At 44.2% G+C, this 20,347-nt stretch overlaps 1 protein-coding gene across 7 annotated transcripts in view; it reads right to left on the minus strand.

Annotated features, from left to right (window-relative positions):
• MGA (MAX dimerization protein MGA) overlaps nucleotides 1-20,347 on the minus strand; it is a 63,720-nt gene that overhangs the window by 40,310 nt on the left and 3,063 nt on the right. For 5 of the 7 annotated variants that reach the window (XM_086749946.1, XM_086749945.1, XM_086749944.1 and 2 more), the window contains exons 2-5: nucleotides 9,838-10,977; nucleotides 3,882-4,812; nucleotides 3,446-3,533; nucleotides 3,203-3,298 (exon numbers count right to left, since the gene is read on the minus strand). In XM_086749946.1, the coding sequence (XP_086606072.1) occupies nucleotides 3,203-3,298; nucleotides 3,446-3,533; nucleotides 3,882-4,812; nucleotides 9,838-10,901 (2,179 nt within the window). In that variant the 5' untranslated portion in view covers nucleotides 10,902-10,977. Of the gene's footprint in view, nucleotides 1-3,202; nucleotides 3,299-3,445; nucleotides 3,534-3,881; nucleotides 4,813-9,837; nucleotides 10,978-13,586; nucleotides 13,681-14,365; nucleotides 14,387-20,347 lie in introns of those variants that run through there. The other 2 variants (XM_086749942.1, XM_086749940.1) reach the window with 2 other exon arrangements.

Below are 20,347 nucleotides of genomic sequence, written 5' to 3' on the forward strand. Positions count from 1 at the left end.
GAGAGCAGATTTTGGCCAAGTCAGGAATCTGCTTGGTAGAATACCACAGGATGAAGCCCTGCAGGAAAGAGGAGCCCAAGAAAGCTGCTTGATATTCAAGGAGCACCTTCTCCAAGCTCAGGAGGGATGCATCCTAACAAAGCGGAAGTCAGGCAAAAACACCAGGAGGCCTGCATGGATGACAGGGAGCTCCTGGACCAACTGAAAAACAAAAAGGAAGCCTACAGAGGGTGGAAGGGTGGAAGCAAGAACAGGTAGCCTGGGAAGATTACAGAGAGATTGTCCGAGTGGCCAGGGATCAGGTAAGGAAGGCTAAAGCCCTGACAGAACTAAATCTGGCCAGAGACATCAAGGTCAACAAGAAAAGCTTCTTTAGGTATGTCGGGGATGAAAGGAAGACTAGGGAAAATATGAGCCCTCTCTGAAAGAAAGGGAAGATCTGGTTACCCAGGGCACAGAGAAGGCTGAGCTACTCAACAACTTTGTCTCAGTCTTCTTTGACAAGTGCTCTAATCACACTGCACAAGTTGCAGAAGGCAAAAGCACTGGACACTGTAGGAAAAGATCATGTTCAAGACCATCCAAGGAGCCTGAAGGCGCACAAGTCCATGGGACCTGATGAGATGCATCCATGGGTCCTGAGGCAACTGGCAGATAAAGGAAGGGAACTTGCTGGAGGGAAGGGATGCCATCCAGAGGGACCTTGACATACTGGAGAGGTGGACCAATGCAAACCTCATGAAGTTCAACCAGGCCAAGTGCAAGGTCCCACATGTGGGTCAGGGCAATCCCAGGCACAAATATAGGCTGGGCAGAGAATGGATTGACAGCTGCACTGAGAAGAAGGACTTGGGAGTGTTGGTGGATGAGAAGCTCAACATGAGCTGGCAATGCATGCTTGCAGCCCAGGAAACCCAACTGCATCCTGAGCTGCATCAAAGAAGCGTGGCCATCAGGTCGAGGGACATGCTGAGATTCCACCTGGAGTACTGCATCCAGCTCTGGAGTCCCCAGCATAAGAACGACACTGACCTGCTGGAAAGAGTCCAGAGGAGGGCCACAAAGATTATCAGAGGGCTGGAGCACCTCTCCTGTGATGAGAGGCTGAGAGAGTTGGGGCTGTTCAGCCTGGAGAAGAGAAGTCTCTGGGGAGACATTATAGTAGTCTTCTAGTACCTAAAGGAAGCTCATAAGGAAGACGGGGAGAAACTCTTTAGCAGGGCCTGTTGTGATAGGATGAGGGTAAGGTTTTTATAATAGAGGGAGGCAGATTCAGACTGGACACAAGGAAGAAATTTTTTACACTGAGGGTGGTGGAACACTGGCACAGGTTGCCCAGAGAGGTGGTGGATGCCCCATCCCTGGAAACATACAAGGCCAGGTTGGACAGGGCTCTGAGCAACCTGATCTGGTTTGAGATAACCCTGCTCCTTGCAGGGGGGTTGGACTAGATGACCTTTGAAGGTCCCGTCCCTTCCAATCCTAACTATTCTACGATTCTATGATTTTGGAGGATCTGTGTGAACTGCTCAACACTTTGCTGAAGGTACCACACACTTCACCACCACTCATTCAGAGGCTGGAGAAAAAGCTGGAGGGTTTTACACATTCCCAGCTGCAGGATTATCTCATGAGTACCACAGCACTCACCAGTGCTGTGGCTGCCAACATACCACACAGTTGCCAACATACCATAATTTTATTATACATTTCTTGGGTAAAGATAACATCTAGAAGGCCCACAATATAAGCCTAAAAAGCCTTAACACTGCTGTAACATTTGCTTGGTGCTGCATCTAGCACTGCCAGCAGCTGACTACAAAAGGGATTTTACCACCTTTTCTAAATATGACAGCATACACAGACCTGTGAAGGCAGGTTGGCCAGTGAGGTCATTAGCAAATAGGGCCACCTATTTCTGGACTCAAGGGACAGGAAAACTGTTTAGACACCCATGATACAACTGTCAACACTGATGCTGTATTACTGAGGTACAAGTTGGCTGGAAATGGTTTAGCTTGTTTCTTTCCCACCACATCAGGACAGAGCCCCAAGAGCTCTCTACTACCCTTCTTATGACCACTTTGCAAAGGTTGAAGACAGGAATGTCAGCTCAACACCAGTAAGACGTAAAGGCATCTCTTTAAATGAAAATGACAGGCTTGCTCTCCCCAAACCCCACAGATAAACCATTACGGATAATCCAGGGCTCTTCACAATAGCCGCTTCTGTGAGGACTCAAAACAACTGGTATCACAGTCAAGATCAGTATTTGGAGTCTCAATACCTACAGCATTATTGTATGTTGGACAAATTCAAGGCCAGAACCTCAAGAGTATAAGGCACAACACTTCAATTTGGATCAATTTCTTCATCATCTGCTCTGATGCCTACGTTAACACCATCGGTCTCAGGACTACTATTGCTGAAGACTTTCATCAGTAGAGAGAACATTAAGTTCTGCTGTGTTGACCCTTGACTTTTTCTTCCATCTGACCTCAGGACAATATTATATGTAACTAAAGATCACAAGCTAGAAGTACCTTGCTTAGCCCTCTTACATGGCTACTGAATCTGGATCTACAGCACCTCCAAGAAATACTGACTCAAACACAGCAAATGCAGTCTTAGTTAAATGTTTCTTGATCTCCAGCTTCTCTACTACCTTGAAATGGCTATTTTCTATGGATGACTATTTTCTGTAGAGGAGTAAAATCAACTCCATCTGATCTCTACAAGGATTAGCTCATTACAAAGCAGGCATTGCTGAAGTCTGAAGGCTCATCATCTTCTGAAGGAGGCATATAATGACATGTAGCCTCTTGCTCTGCTGTTGGAGATTCAGGATTCATCTTCTGTCTCCTCTGCCTCTTCTAGTTTGCAATATGAATGTGTGAAAACGAAAATATCTTTATTGGTTGGCTGAAACCAGTTCTAAAGCCTCTAAGAAAAAAAAACTGGGTCAGACGGCACAGATTCTCTCTCATTGCCACAAGTGGCAAGAGGGAAACTAACAGTTTGACACAAATTTCCTTTCATACTCTCACATTGGTATATACACTTTCCTGCATTTGAAAAAAATATTACCAAAATGAGACCCCAGCTGTACTTGGCATATACAGTATTACATCCAGTAGGAAATTATCAACTCAGCGTGATTAAGTATGTGACAGATGCAACAATATGTACACCGCGCACTTACCTTCCTGAAGGCTAGGATGTATTACTTGCTTATGCCTTAAGGTCTTCAGCTCTTCCATCAATTCCTTTTCCAGTACTTGTATTCTTGCTTGACAATCTACTCAAAAAAAAAAAACCAAAACCACAAAGGGAGAACATAAAAAATACTATGCAAAAACTGATTTAAATTATTAATTTTGCAATGAGTCTTTATGAATTCCCTTACTGCAGGTAATAGCCATTTACAAAAAATATAAAAATGTACCTGGATCATTCGTAGTCAACAAGGGAGCCTGAAGATTCTGCGACTCTTCTCCTCCAACTCTATCAACGGTGTGAATGTCAAGAGCTTCCTACATAAAGAGTGTTGACGAAGTACAAGATACCTTAAAACATCAACTTACATGCAAACTACGCCACAGGAAAATATCACTGAAATAGTCAAAACATGAGATTGTTTAAGAAACAAGTATGCATTCTTTCAACTAGAACTCTAGACCCAAGTATTTCTCCCCAACTGGCTAAGAAGTAAGAAAATGTTACAATTAACATAGGGGCAAGATAACAACAGATTTGGAAAGAGGCCACAAACCTCAAAACTCAGTTTAAAAGAAAATATACCTTCAGTTTTTAAGTACAAAGGGCTTTAAAAATGAGACATTAGAAAAGGTTCTGCCTTTTACTCAGCAGTTACGTTTTACCTTTGATGCAAAGGACACAAAGAGGACTCCATCAACATCCTCAAGGTCTGGCTTAACATCTGGAAGGATACTCCCAGGCCCCAGAGAGGTGGTTTTGCTCGTTATTACAGTTTTCCCTATACCTTTAGGTGGCCGACCAGCCTTGGAAATTCTCAGTTTCCGTGGCCTTCCTCTTTTAGTTGTAACTGACAATAGGGCATTTGGATTGCTGCCAGAGCCTTTCAGGGACATAGGATTCTTCAGCATGCCAGGCCTTTTCCTTCCACAGACCTCTTTAGTTGAAAAGTGACAACTTACGGAGCCCCTGAGATTAAAGTTCGGTGATTTAGATAGAGTCCATTGGGCCTCTCTGATTGAAGAGTATTTCTGTGAGATTTTACTCCCAGGAGATGTTTTTTTCATAACTAACTCCTCATTTACAGTGGTTGTGCCTGAACAAGAGCCTTTGTGATTTTCAAAACACACAGGCAAGGAATCCAGTATTGCACTCAAAGCAGATTTATCCTTCTTGCAAGAGGAAAGCATGGTCTGTGGCAGCTCAGATATCTTCACTGTGCTCTTTGTGACTGCACAAGGTTCCAAATAGACCACAGGCATCTTCCCACTATCCAGTTTTAACATTTTTGCTTTGGCAACACCTGAAGGACTGGTTAGCACACGCTTCCTAGACCTGAATTCTCCATCAATTCCGTCTGTTTCACCGCGTCTCATCAGGTGTTTTTGTAGGATGGGATCATCATCATCAGTATTGGAATACTCATCAGTTTCTTCATCTGTGTCTTCCTGTTTCACACTTATTCCTTGTGTGCAAATACTTGACCCATAGTCATAGTCATCCACTGGCTCCTCTTTAACGACTACATTGAAGTGTCCATTTGGATCCAATGGGGATGCCACACGGGAACTGCTTTCGTAACTGCTAGCAATGGGACTGGGATGGGAGAGAGGGGACAAAACCAAAACACAACATAAGATCTTTACCAAGTCTCTTCCTTCACCAAAATTCTACCATCTCCCATAATCTTTGGTTACATATTGTAAAAAGCTTCCAAAGTGCTCCGAGACACGAGTCTGCTAAACAAACTATCACTTACAAGCTTACATTTTTAGAAGTAAGCACTCAAAAAAAGTTGCCATCTTTAAAAACAATCCAACTTCTTATCTGAAGGCAGCAGCACAATTTCCTTCCCTAGTAATATCAGGGTGACATTTGCACTTTTTCCTATTTCAGACTCAGCATGAACTCATGTTTTCAATTCCCAGAAGTAGTCTTAGTTTGCTGTGTATCTTATGAAGTCACTGTGCTTGCAAATAAGAAGCCAAGCGAGCGCTTAATGAACTGCAATTTACATGATTTAACTGAAATTTTATTTAATTCATCCTGAAGCCACATACAGACAATTCCTAAATTCAACTGCTGTTCGAATGCTTACAGAATGTTAATATCCCACTGAACTATGCTCTGTCTTCTACTAAGTCTGAGTATTAACCTAACCAGAATTTGACATACCATGCATCAGATACCAAAGACTAACAGTGTGGTCAGTCACACTCCAATGATTAGTTTTTTTGAGGGACAGACACATCAGTCAAAAAATTGCAGTTAGCAGTTTTATTAAGCTGGCTACTCACCATAACAGGAATCAGCTAAGATATGAAACCAGAAACTCGTATCCACAGTGAACTGAAAATAATAGTCTGAACTGATTTACTAAACATATCAGATAGTATTCCAATAATCCCTTTATATGTACTTCATAAGATACTATACATATACTTTCCATTATGTTAAATTCATAGAATCATAGAATGGTTAGGGTTGGAAGGGACCCCCAAAGGTCATCTAGTCCAACCGCCCTGCAAGGAGCAGGGACATCCCCGACTAGATCAGGTTGCTCAGAGCCTCATCCAGCCTGGCCTTGAACGTTTCCAGGGATGGGGCTTCCACCACCTCTCTGGGCAACCTGTTCCAGTGTTCTATAACCCGCATCACAAAAAAATTTTTCTTAATTTCCAACCTAAATCTACCCCCCCTCTATTTTAAAACCATTACCTCTCATCCTATTGCAACAAGCCCTACTAAACAGCCTCTCCCCATCTTTCTTGTAGGCCCCCTTGAGGTACTGGAAGACCACTATCAGGTCTCCCCGGAGCCTCCTCTTCTGCAGGCTGAACAGCCCCAACTCTCTCAGCCTGTCCTCATAAAAGAGGTGCTCCAGCCCTTTTCTCATCTTCATGGCCTTCCTCTGGACCTTCTCTAACTGGTCCATGTCCTTCTTATGTTGGGGGCTCCAGAACTGGACACAGTACTCCAGGTGGGGTCTCACCAGGGCAGAGTAGAGGGGGAGAATCACCTCCCTCGACCTGCTGGCCACGCTCCTCTTGATGCAGCCCAGGATGCGGTTGGCCTTCATATTCAAGTTGTTAAACTTATGTTATTAAAATGTTATTAACAATCAATATTTGTTAATGCTAACATAATTTCAAATATAACTTAATATAAATTCAATAACAAAATATTATCTATAAAGAGAATATTGTGTTATATATATTATGTGTGTGTATATATACATGGGATGCGTGTGTGTGCTTTTATTCCCCCTCCTTTTAAAGAATGACCGTGCTAGGCTGAACCTCCACCTGGGATTGAGGGAGGGGAAGATGCTGAGGAAGAGGCTGCTTACGCCTTGTGAGGACTGAGGACATACTTAAGGAAGAAAAGTTGGGACATGAGTCACAACGTCCAGTTGGGAGTCTACACCTCACGAAGAAAGACTACAGCGTTAAAACAGGGAGTAGATATATGGATTTTTTTTTCCAGGTAGATAATTTTAAAATATACCATGGAAAAAAAAAATCTGATTTCTTTTGAAATTAATCTAGTAATCTGTGGCTGAGGTTTGAAGGATCTTGCCTCCAAAAGAAAGGCAAGGAAGGAGGAAAAGTAAACTGTCACACTAAACACAAGACAAGTAAATCAGAATAACAAGACTACTGGAGCATTAAAAATCCCACAGTGTTCGTATTTTTGAAGCAGGACATTCAAAAGACCTTGGAAGGGAGAAAGGGTACATTAGCCCGTAAGACTTAAGAACCAGTAAAATTTGCTTGTGGTTCCCTCCACGCCCCCAATATCTGAGTGGTTCTAGGCATAAGCACTCCTATAGAAGTGTCCACAACTCATTTAAACATTGATTTTCTTTACAATACACTTGATGAAACTAAACATACTACCAGGCCACAGGAAAAACAATCAATCACATACTACCTTGTTTAAAGAAAATAGTCCTTTATTTCCCAAGTGCACCAGTAACTCAAGATTAAAATTATTCTCAGGTATAGGCAACCTTTTACATAGTTCCATTCTCAAAATGTCAGAAAAATTAAGCATTGGTGGGAAATACCATGCACTACACCGCTAGGAACTCTACTTCCTTTAGTGAGCATTATCTGAGAGACAGCAGTTCCCAACTTGTCACTCTCACCCAAATCTAAACTCAGTACAAATCACTACTCTGCATAAAAGCAAGATGGTGTCTATCAACTACTAGTAATAGCGTACCTACATGATAAACAAAAAAAACCTGCCCAGTCTCTATTAATACGTAACTATCAATGTGTCCAGTTTGATAAAGAAACGTTTCACTCGCTCAGTCTTTGAAAGGCTGACATTTATGAATAGACCTCAACTGCATGACATGACATTGTGAACAGATTCGAAAGAAAAAGGAGAACTCATGTTCTGAAAAACTTCAGCACATAAAAAGATAGTTGTGCCTTTTCTTGGACAAGATCAATTTTTCCCCTTCCAAGTACAGAATCTGACTTTTTCACATACAAAAACATAAAATGAAAAGCTGGTCAATGTTTGAGGGTAGTTCTAGGGGTGTGGTGACATTTATTCATGAAATGATAAATGCTTCCTAGACTAGAACAGAAAAAAACCCTTTACAATCCTTCGCTGTCTATGCAGCTTTTAGCACATTTCAGAGATAAATTGTCTTGGAGGTGAAACCAGGGAAGGCATCTAACGTGCTCTGGACCAAAAAACATTAAGTCTGCCAATCTGCATCATCTACTCTTAAGGAAAGGACCTCGAGTCCTTAAAATGATGGGTTTTAATCCTTTGGAAAAAAAGAAACAAAAAAACCCCAAGCTGTCAAATTCAAATAATTCTCCAAGTAATTTGCTTCAACGACCCCTTCAGGCAAACAAACTGATCAAAATTTTACATTTTTCAACTGCAGCTGACCCCAAGAAGAAAAAAAAAAAAATCACTTTGAAGACAAAATAAACCTTTCAGTAATTATTTTCAGAATTTACTCTTTTACTTCCAACTAAACACTTCGCCATGCTGCGTTGTTATGAACTAAAGAAAGCCCCTCCTCTTTGAAATCAGTGTACTTTCAGTCTTCAAGACATGCTTCTCCAGAATGTACAACAACATTTTTTGAGAATATAAGAATGTCTTCTAGACTTCTAGAATGTTGTCTTCTTCCTAACACACTGACACTGGAAAATACTGCAAAAAAAAAAGGTTAGGACACTGTAGATCCCAAAGTAATTCTAGTATTCTTAAGAATTATTAAAACTAAACTCAATAAAGTCTTCAAGAATGGAGAACTTCATAATTTGAAGTTTTTCAGTTACTCAAAAGGCAAGGAAATGCTTTCTGCAAGGGGAAAAAAACCCGAACAAACTTCTGCCCTCTCTAAAACACACTGAAGTAGGATAGTAATACAGCCTTTGAAACAAACTGTTTAATTGTATCATAAACACAACTTACTTTTCTTCTAAGAACTGACCTCTAATTACACTATTAACATAATATTGATATCCTGCAGTTAAATAATTTCTTGGTGTACCGATCTACGTAAGGCTGCTTTTGTCACCAAATCTTTGGCAGATTAAGTCTGGTATTCACAGACAGATGTGAAGAAACATGGCAGGAGAGAAGCTTTTTTTTAAAAAACAAAAAACAAAACAAAACAAAACAACTTATTTGGGTTTGAAGTGTTTCTCGCATCTCTTGACACATATTAACTAATCACGAAATCTGCTCTACTCTTTTGCTTAAGTTTTGGAAACTAAGTGAAAGTGCGGTAAAGTAACAGGTTTCACCAGGCTTGCTTCATCAACATGAACATTTACCAGTTAGCAGGCTCCATACGATGGCTAAGGCTCTCAATATACACTAGACTGCTTTACTACTGTTCGTGTGATATGAATAGAAGGGTTCAAAAAGTCCATACTAGACAAGCACATAGACACAAAATTACCACAGAGTAAATTAAGGTCTGAACGATGTTAACAATTATTCTGAAGTACTTTCCTAGGTGCAGATTCTCTTACCTCACCAGTAAACATGAAGCAACTGACTGTTGGTACAGGCAGGCTACCTCATACTACTTTGTGAATGAAAAGAATTCACACAAGCAGTCAGTGACAAAACAGTGGTGTGCTGCCAGTAACAACTGCTTTGTAGCAATCCCTACACATACCCAATCTAAATACCCATACACACCACACATCCTCACCCACTCACTAATGGAAGTTGAAGATCCAGAGACAGTGTGTGCCATGGTAAGCAACCCTAAAAAGAAAGGCAATGTTTTGATGACTGCAACGTGCTCTGCTTAAAACTCTGAAAAAATTAAATTTAGTCTTCTGAAATGCTAAGAGGGTAAGAGAAATCCCTCAACGCTTCTTTACAAAGGGAGTTAAAGCGATGCAGGAAAAAGTACTGAACTCTTACACTCCTCAGATGCATCAGGAAGTCCAGACTGATACATGACTGTTCAAGCAAAGAGAAGCTTTTAATAATACTAAGTGTTCTGCCATTTCAGATCAGGCAAACTTTAGCTGTAAATCTGTACACTGAGCATCCCATTATTTAATGTTTTACCAAATACTCCACTCCACCAATATTTATGACAAAAATAGAATGTTAACTCACCTTTCAGAGACTTCTTGTTTTAGCTTTGGCATATCACTTGAAGACAGGCCAGTGTCCAGGAAACCCAGGAAGTCCCTTTCTGCATTAAAGGACTCTTTTTCCAGATCAATGTCTGATGGGTTTTGACCAATGAATGAAGAATCTAAACTTCTCTGATGCAAATCTAACGCATCAATTTCAGCAGGGCGACCACAAATGCTAGCAGCACTAAAAATAGCACCTCCTTCGAATTCTAAGCTACTGTTTTGTTTCACATCACGCTGAGGTCGACCATTCAATCCATCATCTCGGAATCCTTTAGCAAAAGGATTGTAATCTATTTTCAGCTGGGTAATCTGGATGTTCTGGTAGGCTGTAACCGCGAAGAACTCTGTCTGCGGAAAGGTAAACGTGTGGACATCAGGCCCATTGAGCTGAATGACTTCTGTGGCTTTGTCTGCAGGCACCAAGTGAAGTCGTGGCAGGTAACGGTGCATAGAATGCAAGATTATATGACCCTCCTGGTCCAAGGTATTGTTAGTAAGTTTGAGTTTGTAGAAGGATACTGGCTGGTGCATCCAGTACTGGCCAGTGGAAGGCGATTCCGGATGAATAAACACTCGCCCGAGAACATGCGGCTCTGCCTTCCCACTGGGCTCCCACCAACGGCCATTCCATTTGTATCGGTGATTGTCCACAGGGGATATGTCCATGACTAGGATGTACCTCTGACTGGCATCCAGACCTGTAATCCAGTATCGGCAGTATGGGAACATGCGCCTCCCCTGCTTCGTCAGAATCATCTCTGTGTTGCGGTGGTAGAATTCATTCCACATACTGTTGTTATCTAGGGTGACAGTAATGCCCCCTGAGACACAGTCAGCTGGGAGACAGGTCTTGACTTTGGGTTTTATTGGAGTTGATACACTGCTGGTGAGAGCACAAGCATCACGGTTTGCCACTAGGATTCCTTGGTCAGCTCTACCATTTCCCTGCTGCTGTTTCAAGATGACAAAAAAAGCAGGCGCTGCACCAGACACAGTCCCACCATCCTGGCTACCCAAGACAATCTGCTGTTTCTCCATGATGAGTACTCTTATAAGCTCTCAAATCAAACGCAAATTCTACAGTTCTGATAATCTTCTATGTATGTTCATCATTCTGGGAAAAAAAGGGAAAACTCTGTTACAATTATTCAAATACAGTCTAAGAAAGTAATTAAGTCTCCTGAGAAATCCTTTTTGTAAGAGTTCTCCACAGTAAAAACTTAAAAGATAATCAGTACTGTAAAACTGAGCATAATTAGGATATATCAAATCAAGGTTGCCTGCGTGTATATAATTTAGGCTTTATAGACATTATGGCTACAACACCTTTAAATTGTATTTTCATATAATGCTTTGCCACAACAGGACTCCTTGCTTTGCTTGATATTTCAAAGTGCTCTTTGTTCTGATATTGCCTCAACTCTTCCAATCGTTTGGTTAACAAACAGCATTTGAAAAAACGTGCAATAGTTTTCAGAAGAGCAAACGGCACATCTCTGACACAAAGGCAGAAGTCATTTGCTCTCGCCAAAAAGAAAGAGTTCCCAGGGGCCCAAAACTTCTTGAAAATGAAAAGGAGGAAAGAAAGGAAAAAGAAAAATACTAAGTTTGTGTGGTTGGGATTTCTTTGCTCTCCTCACTCCAAGCCCAAGAACTTCTAAACGTCTGTCCAAGGCAGAGTCAAAGAATAGAAAGGTAAGAAATAGTTCAAACGGATAAGCTTTGGGGAAAAATAGACAAACTAACCCCCCAAAAGGCCATGCAGCTAAGATTAAATGGATGAACGTAAAGCACCAGGCAAACTTAGCGACCTCTACCTGCTAAATTAAGGAAACAATTTAAATCAAATAAGAAAATATTGCTACTGTTATGACTAGCCTAATCACTGTTTAGGGAACTAGAAAAGTTACCTTTATCTGTATATACACAATCCCACTTCTGTGCGTTTACCTCACAGGTTAAGTATTATGTCAGCCTTCTAACAAAAGATCATTAACAACTTAATTTTCCAAATTGCTTGTAGGTTTCTCATTGTGAAAATTTAAAGTAAGCATTTCTGGTAATTCTCGAGATTTCCATTCCCACATTGAGATGTTTGTATTTTGATTCCTATAATATATGCAATACAACACTGACAAAAAGGATTGATTCTTGTTTCAAATCACTAGTTGGTGGGAACCAGAGACACGAGTGAATCACTATCACTAGGACTTAGTAGCTTGAAAATAATAATAATACTTCTTTCCAGAAAGTTAAGTCAAATTCACGAGTTTTAAGTGAACTGCATATTCAATAAGACACATTCATTTTATTAAGACTGGGGTACTGTAGGAGGAAACACTCCTCTGTGCAAACCAGTCGTGACATGCATGAGAGAAATGACCTCAAAGCTCAGGAGGGAGGCAACTTATACTCCATGATAAATGTTCCTGACACCTAGGAAATAAGAGAAATTTACTTCCACCATTTCAAACTCTGCACTTTAAAACTTCACGTAGAAGTTAAATTGGAGGAAGAACAAACAAAACTGTTCTGCACAAGTTTTGAGACCTGTGAAGTTACAAGATCTGGTTTTCAGTTTTATTTTAAGGAGGAAATACTTCCTCACAAAGACACCCACAACCACTCACCCACCCAGGACTACTCAATAGAGTCTACAATACAAAATGAATTAGCTGTTTAAAAATCAGCTTCATATCTTCTATTCCAAGAACGCTGCCCTGCTTTTTCAGTACAGCACATCTAAGTCTCAGTAACACAAAAAGCCATCCCCCAAAAAAGCTTTGTCATGTTCATTTATAAAAACACAATAAAAATATAAATCTCTACTAAAAATCAGATATATCTGAGTGGGGAAAAAGAAATCACATCCTAAGTTGTATGTGATTTTCCACCAACTTACCCTCTCTATATACACATAGAGTATCTTTATATGTATACTGAACACACAATCATAACGTGAGCTCACATTAATGCTGTGTAATACACACAAAAAAATTGTATTAGCCCATTAATTAAATACTATCAAAGGGATTTCAAATCTGCTTTAATATATGCAGAAAGCCTACAACTTTAAATTTACTTGAGGCAGAACTTTCTGGCACATGCCAGAAATAAATTCCAAAAAGCTCAACAACCATTCATTCAGCAAAAAATTCTGTGCGTACAAAGAGCTACTGAGTCATGGTTTCTGTTTTCCAACATTTAAAGTTCTTACATTGCACTGTAGTTATTATTTCTACCATAAGCACCGTTCATAGTATCAAGTCAAAGATGCATGTGGTTACAGTGTGATTATGTGCAATTACAGTAGCCAAAAGCTACATTATTTCAGCACTAACACTATCTATTGCAAGACCAATTTCACACATTTTATTACACTTGGTCACACACACTAGCCAGTTTTATTCTAGCATAAAGTTTCTAATTCAGCATTTCAAGGAAAATGTGTGTATTTGTGGAAGTCAAAGCTCTAACCAGCTAGAGATATGTCACTTCTCTACCCATATACAGACTTTGTATTTGAGAAGTAACATCTGACTAGACAGCAGCAGACAAAAATATTCAAAGTTGCACCGAGATGTGCTAAAAGCAGGAAGATTATCAGATGTGAAAAAAATCGTTTCAAGAAAAACAAAACAAAACAACACAACAAACGCCAAAAACCCAACCCAAACCACCCCAACCTGCAACCGCCACACGCGTTACGCGCAGAGCGCTCACAAGCAAGGAGCAATGCCCGGGAGTCCGGTGCCGAAGGGCGGGCACCGTTAGGCACCGCGAGCCGGTGACGACATCTCGCCGCCCGCGTGAGGAAAGCCATCACGCAGCGGAGAGGAGCTGCGGAGCGCGAGACCCGCGGCACAGCCCGCCAACCGCTGCGGTGCTGACGGGAGCCCGGCGCCGGCTACAACGGCAGCGAGCGCTGAACGCGCGGCGCCGCCCGCCCGGGACAGCCAGACGGGCGGCCCCGGCGCGGCAGGCTGCGCCTGATGCGGCGAGCGCCCCGCTCGGGGCAGGCACCGACACAGCCACGGCCCGAGCGGCGCACTTGTCGCTTTTTATGTCCCCTGGCACCCGCCCCCGCGCCGGAAGCCTCGGGATGGGGGCAAGCAGGCGCCACCCGCCCGGCTCTTTCCGGGAGCGGCGGGGGCCGGAACAGCCGCCTGCGGTGGCTGGCGGAGGGCAGCAGGACCAGCGCACGTGGGGAAGCCGCGCCGCTCTTCGCCGGGACCCGGTCCGGCCCGGCGACAGGGGCGCGGCGCGGCCCCGCCGGCGCTCTCGAACCGGCCCTGGCCCCGAAGCGGCGCCTCGCGTCGCCGCCAGGGAGCGGCCCGCGGGCCCGAGCCCCGTCGCCTCGGGCGCTGTGGCCTCGTGGCTACGCCTGGTGTTAATTTTCGCAGCTGGGGCGGCGGGCGGGGTGCGCGGGGGTAGCCGCGCGGAGTTTGCGCGCGGCGCGGCCAGCGCCAGGAGACGGCGCTCCCCCACTCCCCGGTAGTTACCGTGCGGCGAGGCGAGGGGCCTCCCACTTCCTTTCTCCTCACGCGGACCGTGTGTCCGCCAGCGGGGGACAACGTGCGTGCGCACCGCACTGACGTCACCGCGCCACAGCGCGCGCAGGCGCGCCACCAGCGCGCGCCCCCCTCCCTCCCGCCTGCCCATCACGTGCCGGCGCCGAGCGCAAGACCCGGCGCCCGGCCCGGCCCCGCGCAGCGCCGCGCGCGGGGAAGCTTCTCGAACGGGCCCAGACGCCGCGCTCCGCCGCGCGCTCCGCCTTGCGCACTGCTAGCCGCCGCCGCCGCCTTCGAAGCCACGCGGGGCTCCGAGCGGCAGCGCCGCCGCCGCGGCCCCGCCCCCCGCCGCTGCCGCCCGGCGAGCGCGGGCGAGGCGTCCGGCCGCGCCGCTCCCCCGAGCGGAGAGGCCCGGCCCCGCCTGAGGTCACGGGCCTGGCCCGGGTCCCGGCGGCGGGGACGCCTCCCGCGCTGGCACACGACGGCCGGGGGGCGGCGCCGGTGGCATGCGCGCCCAGCGGCCGCCCAGGCCCGGCAGAGTCGGCGAGCGCCGGCGTTGAGGGCGCCTCCCGCGCGAGCAGGCCGGAGCGGCGGCGCAGTGCCGTTCCCGGGGCAGGGGCCGCCTCCGCGGGAAAGGGCCACCCTCCTCCTCCGCAAAAGCAAGGCGCACCACACCTACGCGGCACCCGGGAGAGCTGACACCGAGGCACAGACGCAGGTATCCACACCTCCCGCCTCCCTGGGGAAAACCTGCCAGTCGAGGAGGTGACACTGAAGCCGGGATCAGCGTTAGTCTCCATCCCTCTGCCCAAGTTTTCACTGATCAGCCAAAGCTCAAGTCGGAATTTGACCCTACAACATCAAAGCTGCAGACGTGTCCCAGACAGCGAACACAAGCTTGTCAAACCATGCCCCAGGTTAATCCAGTACCCAGGACCTGGTGTCCTGTGTGATGTTAGGCAAACTAGGTAACAAACAAAACCTGGCTTAGCACAGCCTAGGCATAACCGTAACAGTCTTCTTGCCATCAGCACCTAAGCAGTCTGCCACACCACCCCACCCCACCCCACCCCTCTACGAGCCGTCCTTCCCACATGTCAAGGAAATTGTATTCCGTAAACTGTGCACTTCTGAGAATAAGCCCACTGAAACACAATTCTGAATGTTAAGGGAATGCATATCAAAATGCAGCATGACTGCAGGTGAACACCTCTGTGAAGCCCCTCATCCTCCCTTTTTCCAGTAAGGATATTTATTTTACATTTATCCATTATGAAAGGACAGATATTTACACAGTGGTGCCAAAAAGTCAAGGCTGACAGCAAGGCCCAGTCACCAGTAGACCATAGTTTTGTACTGACTGCTGCCTTCTACAGACTAAACTTCACTAGGGCTGCTCCTCAGTGTAACTCTGCCATCCCTTTGATGTTAGGATGGAGAACAGAGGCAAAATAAGAGCAACATTACAAAGGCCAGCACCTCTTTGAAGGCTTCTTGGCAACAGAAGTTCATGCTGTGGGAGATGATCTCAGAAGCACGTAACTAAAGAAAATACATTTTCAAGACACTTGAAAAATGTGCATCCAAACAGTAACACAAGCAGGTCTTCAGGAGAGCACCATGGAGTATTTTTTCCCTTTTAACTAGCAGAATGACCTCATGCTGAAAAAAAAAAAGAGGATTAAACACATTTGCTGTACAAAGAAACTGCTTAAATACAAAATTATGGAAATAGAATGTAAGATTGTAATTTCAATACTTCTAGCAATTTATAAAGCAGAGGTTTGGACAGAGGCAAAAGGGAAGCTTTAGCCCCATTGTGCTGGTTTTGGCTGGGACAGAGCTTATTTTCTTCATAGTAGCTCGTACGGGGCTGTTTTGGATTTGTCCTGGAAACAGCACTGACATTACAGGGATGTTTTAGTTCCTGCTGAGCAGAGCTTACACAGAGTCCAGGCCTTTTCTGTCTCTCACACCACCCCACGAGCGAGTGGGCTGGGGGTGCACAAGAAGCTGGGAGGGGACACAGCTGGGACAGCTGACCAAAGGGGTATTCCACACCAGATAATGTCATGCTCAGCATATAAAGCTGGGGGAAGAGGGAAGAAAGGGGAGACGTTTGGAGCAATGGCATTTGTCTTCCCAAGTAACCATAACATGTGATGGCGCCCTGCTTTCCTGGAGATGGCTGAACACCTGCCTGCTAGTGTTCAGAGTTCCTTGTTTTGCTTTGCTTACCTGCACGACTTTTGCTCTACCTATTAAACTGTCTTTATCTCAGCCCACGAGTTCTCTCACTTTTACTCTTCTGATTCTCTCCCACATCCCTCTAGCGGGGACCGAGGAAGTGGCTGTATGATGGATAGCTCCCAACTGGAGTTTAAACCAGGACACCCATATACTAGATAAGGTTGGCACGGTGGAAGAGAAACACCCCAAATGCTGGCAACAGCAGATCTGGACAGAAAAAAAAGGTTCAGAGGAACTGGAAGGAAAGAGATATGAAAAATCACAGAGAGATGGTATTCTTTTTGTTACGGATAGTGTTCAGCCATTCTCCAAAACAGCTTCACATGATGGTTCTCTCTCAAAAGTTTTTAAAGTATCTTTGCACAACAAAAATCCAAAGCTAACAGCTAAGTGCTTTCATGTTTCATACAGCAAATGGGAAGTAAGGGGAAGAAAGGAATCAAGAAAACATTCCAGTTTAGCTATAAACCCTGAGGGGGTGGGGGGATGTATGTGTATGCAGCTCAACAAAGGACCTGGGGGACCAGAGTGCCACCAGCTCTGTGTGTGTACACACATCTGTCTCTCTCTGAAGAGCAAGGTCATGTGGGGCAGGAGTGCTGGACATCAGGGAAACAAGGCAGTCCTGGCCAGCCCAGAGAGAGACAGCTTGTACCAGCACCTGCAGCAGGGCTGTGGCTTCGGAGGCTAAGTGTCCAGAAGCCAGTAACTGGGCAGACTGGGATCCAGGAACCAGCTACTGGGCAGACTGTCTAAGCCCAGCTGCTGAATGGAATCTACCTTGTACACATATACATGTCCATATGCATATGTATATATAGAAATATATATACACATGCACTGCACTCTCACTAGCAGCCCTCCATCCTGCTCAGATACGAAGGGGAGCAGGATAAGGCTCTCACTGCTGTCAGTGCTCCTGTGAGTACCTGTGTGTATACATGTATGTGTCATGTACATGTGTGCTCTATGTGCTTGTGCCTACTGGGAACACATTTTCAGCCTTCAGAGTTACACCTGGGGGCACGGAGCTGCAGCAGTCTCAAGCTGTCGGTTCCAGCACAGTATTTTTCCCTTAACAAATTAAATCAGAAATAATTACACCAATTAAAAAACTAAGCCATGTTGTTCAAGATTGATCAGGAATAGTCATTTTATACCTACAGCAATCACATATTAGGTATAGCAGCCATCAGGTTTTAGGGTCACAGGATACACTGACACTCTATTCTGTATTAAGCAATATGTTTCTGAACAGTGACAATACACAGATAAGTCTTTTTTCTTCAGCAAGAGGGCCATTTGTACTAAGCACAGCCGCAAGAACTGAACAGCAGACAGTGCCACGTTCGTGGCCCACAAGCCGCACATTCCAGTGACGACGAGAAGCAACACCAGAGACAGTGGGCACTGCCAAGGATTTTGCTACCATTTTACCTAATGCAGGTAGAAATCCTTGCCTGCAGCAAAAGCAGAACCTCTAGTTTATCAAGAGAACAGATTAACCAGTAGAAGTCACAGCAGCGCCACAGATTACCTCCAGCTTAAGTAACCCGGTTCTGAGCAGCTTACAGGCGACAAGAAGCAGGAGTACTGCTATGTGATCAGTACAAACACCAGCTTTAAGGCCTTGTTTGTGCTAAACACCAACTGGCAGCATAGAAATGAGCTGGTCTGCACCAACCGAATACTGCCCTCATGATCAGAGGGAGCTACCTTATACTAACTAGTAAAGTGATGATTGTACTTGAAATGCTGAAGTTTGCTACCAAGAAGTACTTTCTTCCCCAAGATGCTTTTCAGACATATTCCTGGCTTTGCAGCACTTTGAAAATATGAACTACAGTCTTCACGCTGTATTTCAGTATCCAGTAAATCACATTCCTTCTTTCAGTAATGCCTACAAGTATGAAGTGCCAGTTCAAACCTACACACTACAAGTAATACAGTGCCTGTAACTTTCACCACACAGCAGTCCACAGAGATCACTAGTTGGAGCTGTAGCAAAAACAACTGTTCTTCAGCCACTCTTATTTCTAACCTTCCTCCAAAAAAAAAAAAAAAGATTCAGTAAAGATTCTGTAACAGATCACAAGGCCCAGGCTTTGCTAAAGATCTGTATGTGGAAGAGCAATGTATGCTGCAGACATAGCAGAGCAGAACATAGTACCTGCCAGCCTGTGGAAAACACAGAAGAGGTGCCGATTGCATGTTTTGTTAGCAACCCCCTTTTCAGTTCAGATACAAAGATCTCTGCCACACAAGTAGATACACAACAAGACATTTCTGTCACACGATATATTTTGAAAGACACTACTACTGGAGCATTACTGGAGCATAAAGGAGGCTTTCAGCTCTCAAATTCACTAGCTAAAAACGAGCACTAGCTGAAACTAAACGCACCGTCTGAAAACAACAGCAATCAAACCAAACTGTGCCAATGCAGTACACCCACAGCAGCAGCCAGTCAACCTAGTCTACAAGTTTATTACTAACTACACACAGGCAGCCCTGACAATCATACAAAGTCACAAGTTTTGGCCATAAAAAAAAAAAAAAAAATTAGAGACCTGAAAAATCTAGTGATGTTGCAGTCAGAAATGTTGTGCAATACACACACTAGAAGGGTTACAAGATAGAAGCACACTTTCTGTAGCCAATGTTTTGCCACTTTGGAGAATAATCAACACAGCAGCACCCCACAAGAAAGTCTGTTAATTTGCAACTCTGGGTTGGATTAAACTGCCTATAGGAAGGTATCTAGTCCCAGTTTCTACACCATAACCGGCCCCACTGGCCTCCAACTGCTTCTCCAGAGGAGTACTGGCCTCCCGAAATTGAATGTTTGCTCTACAGAGATATTTCTAATAACCTGCAGCATCCATGACAGCTCTGGACCCCTGTGCTCATACAAGAGAAGCCCAGCCCAGATCTACTTTAAAAAATTTACACCATTTAATTTACAATAGAGAAGTAGCATAAATTCTTCCTTTAACTACAGTTACCAAAACCAAATTCACTTCTTAACACTCAGAGCCCTGACTACTGCAAGATGAATAGGTGGTGGTTCAGGAAGAGTTTCATCGGCTGTCAGCAGCACCTCTGCAAAAGCAGCAGCTTGTATTGGAGGCACAGGGCAAACACTTGGAGGGGAGAGAGGAGGAGGAGGGAAATACCTGCTTCACCTCTCCATTATTAATACTTTGCCACAAGAGTCCGAGCTTTCAGTCCCCCATAATGCTGGTGCTTTGTTTAACAGCATTAATCCTGCAATGTGAAGTGCACAATATCCAGTCTTTCTCCATCTCCCAAGAGTGACTGAGCTTTTGGGAAATACAGAAATCTTCCCAAACACTGGAGACCGCAAAATGGAAACACACAATCCATTTATATAAAGTATGAACCATCGGTGACAGGGCAGGGAGAAAACTCAGCGTTCACAATAAATAACTGCTCTTTTTTACCTGTATATATATTATTTTTTCAATATTTAAAAAAGTTTTAATTATTTTCCATATTTTATCAGAAAGACAATGATATGCCCACTAATCATACATGCAATGACTGCTGTATTTTTTCAATATGCTATTATTTCAACTCCTGAAAATTACAAAATAGAATAACAAAGCAATCTTTCATGCTTTTTGAGACACAACACTGGCAGAAACAAGCCACAATCAGCAGGAATAACACCATTTTGATGACTTTCAGTTCCTTTATGGC

This window comes from Chlamydotis macqueenii, chromosome 5 (genome assembly GCF_036417535.1).
Source record: "Chlamydotis macqueenii isolate bChlMac1 chromosome 5, bChlMac1.mat, whole genome shotgun sequence".
Classification (NCBI taxonomy): Eukaryota; Metazoa; Chordata; class Aves; order Otidiformes; family Otididae; genus Chlamydotis; species Chlamydotis macqueenii.